This window comes from Theobroma cacao, chromosome 8 (genome assembly GCF_053813885.1).
Source record: "Theobroma cacao isolate CCN51 chromosome 8, ASM5381388v1, whole genome shotgun sequence".
NCBI classification, from domain to species: Eukaryota; Viridiplantae; Streptophyta; class Magnoliopsida; order Malvales; family Malvaceae; genus Theobroma; species Theobroma cacao.
Window position 1 is genome coordinate 7880472 of NC_142646.1, and position 5178 is coordinate 7885649.

A 5178-nucleotide genomic window follows, 5' to 3' on the forward strand; every position below is an offset into this window, starting at 1 on the left:
GGTATGGGTTTAGCTCATTAATGAAGGATTTGAGTTTAAATAGTTGGATTGCTAAGATTTAGTTAATTGTGTGAAAGGTTGACATTTTTCGAAAGCCAAGAATAATTAATCTTTTGATGTTCTGATGTGTTTGAAGGGGGAAACAAAGTTAAATCGACTCATGGACAAGCTAGATGACGATCAGAGGTTAAAGATCGGAGTTTGGTTGGGAGTGCCTTTTATTGTCACTATGAATGGGACTTAAGCTAAATGCATCTAATGCATAATGCACTATAAGTGCTCTGCACTGGTACTAGATTTTGTACATAGGCCTAGATGAATGAACCTAGGCTAGAGAATAATATATGTGTATATGTAAATATGTGAATTGTGTGTGATTGCGCTATGATGCAAGCCACATGGGTGGCCTATGTTGTGTAAGCCTAGACTAGAAGGCTTGTAGGCTATGTTGAACCTCTAGGAGTCGATTACCCTAGGTGATTGATATGTCAAGATGATTTGATTGAATGAGGCCTTGGAGACTTAAAGGCACCTAGAATCTAATCGAGCTTAAGACGATTAAAGCTCGATAAATGTGAATTGAGGTTTGATACGAAAAATGTGAATGATAAAGGCATGATGGCCTTAATTGTGGATTTGTGTTTCCGTCCGAGGGACGAATTTCGGACGTTGATCTAATTTATGGATGAGTGGAGTTCGATGCCCTGTGACTATGTTGGTGCCTCAAGGACGGTGGTAAGCAAGGGCAATGGTTGATATCCCACCTGTGATTCCCGCCTATAGTGTACGATGCCATCCATTGAGAGATTACTCTGGATGATGATTGTGATGCCACTTGCGTGAGAATACTCTGGGTGATGTTGATTGTCAGGAGATTACTCCAATCGATGACTTTGACTTTCCACTAGCTGCTTTAGCGTTGAGCGTGATCTATTTTTTCATTAGTGGCTTTGGACCTGTGCGTGATTTGATTCTTCGTTGGCTGGCCACCAAGCGTGATTTGATTATGTCCAGGGAAGGACCACTCGTTGATTGATTCGTGTATGACGTGCGATAGCCGTGAGAGGCTTGATATACATATGATAGACTTTCATGTGATGCTCCAACAGCTAGAATGTGTCGCAGAGAATGGTTTAAATGATTTGGTTGGCTTTGAAGGTCAACCCCACGATATGTGATGATAATGATGACTTTGCGAAGGATGATATACCCTCGTACGTGGTGAACCTAGGGATGACTATATCCCCCTATATTTGGAGATGTATTGAAATATTATATGAATACACTGAGAGTGCAATATAGTTATTATATGTTTGATGTATATATGCATATAATTGATTTTGATTATCTGCACCACTTACTGAATATTATAGTATTCACCCATTTGTGTACCATGTGTAAATAAATAGACCATGAAGGAGCATGGTAAAGATCATCTATAGATAGACCAATTTTGGCATCTGGTAGGTCCTCTATTTTGGTCACTCCACTAAGTCAGTCAAAGCCTTCTGTTGTGGATAATGTGTGTAGGCACTAAGTGCCATGTTATGTTGTGTATTAAAGGTTACTATGCATGAACCCATTTGGATGGCCAACGTATGGCCCTATTTCTATTTTTATGGAAATTAAGCCAAGGATATTGTACTTTATTCGAATTTATTATGAATACTTGATGATTAAGTCCCTTGGCCTGTGTATGCTTGGATATAAACTCTGAGGCTTGCTCGAGTCTAGTAGCCTTGCCTACTAGGTCGTGCGTCGGTCATGGACCCTAAGTTTGGGTCGTGACTCCAAAACACATACCTTGATGTCATTTCTGCTATTTGAGATGACGAGATAGAACTGGATGATAAGATAGACAATATTTGGCAAGAGAGAGAAATCGAGATTTAATTTTGGGTATTTTGTCTAGAGAGCGGGATAGAGAAACCTGATATCATTTAATTTGTTTGAAATTGTTTAAAGGGCATTGTTGTTAAGTCATGTCAAAAATTGGATAAAAACAATTAAAATTATAAAGAGAAACATTTTTGAATTGGATTTATGAGGAGAGTTATTTCTCACAATTTTTTCTAAATTAAACCTTGAGCACATGAATGACACACCAAAAAAGTCCATACATACTATTGGATTACCGGTTGAATTCAAAGTCTAAGCTGATGAGTTCTTGGATCTTCAATTTATATATTTTACTTTTCAATGATATGAGATATCACACTCATATATGAATCTCAAAATTTTCCCCCACAATCTCTTTTGTTTTTCTTTCTAGAAAAAGGAGAGACTATTTATGCCCACAATCTTCGACTCGTTTTTCTTTGATGAAAAAAGAGAGACCAACATAGAGTCCAATGCTGAATTTGTGTATATATATAGAGTCCAATGCTGCCTCAGAATTCATTAGTGGCCTCACTTTTCTCCATTTGTGCAAGCTCTCTCTCTCTCTCTCTCTCTCTGATGGCTGACACTAACATAGCTTCAGTGCTCACACAATCTCCTGCTCCGAAAAGCGGGACTACCTCCGTCCCTCCAAAGGCATGTGGAGTCATTTCCAATGACTCACTTTTAGGTGTAGATGATGCAATTCCCATTATTGACTACTCCATGCTTACATCTGATGATCCTGATCAACGTTCCCAAGCCGTTAAAAACCTTGGCAAAACCTGCGTCGAATATGGCTTCTTTGCTGTACGAATCATTTTCTCTTTACTTTTAGATGACATACTTATAATATGTCACATGGTCTCAAATCCCTTTATGGCAGCACCCTTGTATCTCATCAACCATACCTTAATTATCTTTCTGCTTTTAATTTTTATACATATAACATTTATTCAAGATATATAATCACTGCATTACATTTAATGCATGTTCCGTTAATTCATTTTGTTATTTTCAAACTTTGCATGGTTTGCAGGTGTATTCATCTGATCCTCATATATATTGGCATGCAGGTAATGAATCACGCAATACCAGATAGTCTGATTAATGGTACGATGGGGGCGCTTATGAGGTTTTTTGATCTAGCTGAAGAGAAGAAACGCAAGTATCAAACCAACAATTATACTGATAAGATACGGTGGGGAAGAGGGGATGTCCACCATGTTAGCAGGGAGTATTTCAAGATTGCCGCTCATCCTCAGTTCCATTGCCCTACTGACCCCTATGGTTTAAGGTACATCGACCTGTACAAGTTCCTAAGGATAGAAGAAAGTTCTTAGACTATATATAAAATGGAAGCTCCAAATTCAATCTAGTATGGTTAACAAATTAAAAAGAAAGACAGAAATACAAGGATCAAAGAGTAAGATGAAAGAGGGAGAGAAGAAAGGAATATCCATATTGTTATCATTTACTAAAGCATCCCACTTCCCACATGTGGCCTTAACCGAATTGGGGATGGACTGGGTAGTGCTGGTTTAGGAGAAAGTTATATTAAATGAGTAATTTACACTCTGATCCTTTAATAGAGAAATAATTGATGTCTAACAACTCAAGTAAAGTATTATATATTTAACATCAATTTTAAGTAATGTACCCCCTTACAAATTAGTTTGATTTATATATTAATTTATTTGTCCATCCTGATTCTATATGTTGACAGAGAGATTTTGCAAGAGTATAGCAAAAGATTGAGAGAAGTGGGGATTAATTTACTAAGAGGGATTTCAAAGTCTTTGGGAGTTGAAGAATATTATATACAAAACGCAATGAATTTGCAGTCAGGCTATGATTTCTTCACTGCAAATGACTATCCACCACGTGTTTCTGCTCCAAACATAATTGGTCAATTCCCTCATAATGATCCTGGTCTCCTAATCCTTCTTATGCAAAACGAGAGTGGGGGTCTCCAACTAGAGCACAAGGGGAAATGGCTCAATGCAAATCTTAATCCTAATTGGATTATCGTTAATCTCGCTGATCATCTTGAGGTCCATTCTAATTTTCTTATTATCTTCTTTTCCTTCCAAATTCTTTCTTTCTTTTTTTCCTCATGCTTCACTCTCGTTAAATTAAATCATGGTTTTCTTTAATGTTGTGACAGGTTTTAACAAATGGTAAATATAAGAGCACCATACATCGCGTGATTGTGAACAATGAAATAAGAAGGGTGACTTTTCCTCTATTTATGGGACCATCACTAGAGGCATTAGTTAGCCCTGCACCTGAATTTGTAGATGATGATCATCGCCCAGCATATCGTGGCATGTCCTACAAAGACTACTTAGAAGCCAACCAGCACCATATCATCGAGGGAAAGTCATGCCTCAAACAGATTCGACTTTAAGTTCATAATTGTCTCCAAGGCGAGACCTATTCATGTTTTCATAATAATTAAAGTGTATCAGGAAATAAGAAGTTGTGGTGAATTAAATAATTAATTGTATTCGAGTATTTGACTTATTAGTTGGTGCATGATCTCTTATAATCAAATTCTCTTTTATCTAATTTTAAAATAAAATAATAATTCATTAATATAGATGTGACATAATAGTTATTATTTTCTTTTAAACTTTTTTATATATGTAAAAAATTTGAATAATTAATGAATAAAACTTTCTCAATTCAATACTTGGATAAGCAGTAGGAAGTGACAATAGGGATTGGATTTCTTCGTACAATATTAAAATGCGCAAAGAATGGAGCACGTGTACCATTATGAAGGGGCTAGAAGCTGGTAGAGTTAAAAATTGAATAATTAATGAATAAAACTTTCTTAGTTCAATACTTGGATAAGGAGTAGGAAGTGTCAATAGGAATTGGATTTCTTCGCACAATATTAAAAATGTGTGAAGAACGAAGCATGAGTATTATCATGAAGGTGCTAGAAGCTGGTAGATTAAAATAGTTTTGTAAAGGGACAAAATTTGTTTTAGTCCTTAGATATAAGATGTTTTTGAAAATAAATTTTTTTTATAATTTGGACTGTTTTTAGTCAAAAGATAAAATTTTGCAACAAGTGTTTACTCAAACAAAGAAGACTCATCACACAGCAACGCATTTACCAAATAAGTGACCCAGATGTCCACCCAGATAACCACCCAACTAGAAAGACAACCATGAGATCAAAAAAGAAACAGTAACAAAAAATCACCCACCCCAAAATGTGTACAATTAAAGACCATAACTCATAAGACCTCAAAAAAGGACCAAAGCTCAATAACACCGCTTGCAAAT

At 36.2% G+C, this 5178-nt stretch overlaps 1 protein-coding gene across 1 annotated transcript; it reads left to right on the forward strand.

The window, feature by feature from the left end:
• Nucleotides 1–2457: 2457 nt before the first annotated feature.
• On the forward strand, nucleotides 2458–4288 carry LOC18592460 (2-oxoglutarate-dependent dioxygenase 19-like). The gene is made up of 4 exons (XM_018125608.2): nucleotides 2458–2688; nucleotides 2955–3175; nucleotides 3605–3932; nucleotides 4046–4288. Exons 1-4 carry the CDS (start codon nucleotides 2458–2460, stop codon nucleotides 4286–4288), a joined length of 1023 nt encoding a protein of 340 aa, XP_017981097.2.
• The last annotated feature ends 890 nt before the right edge of the window (nucleotides 4289–5178 follow it).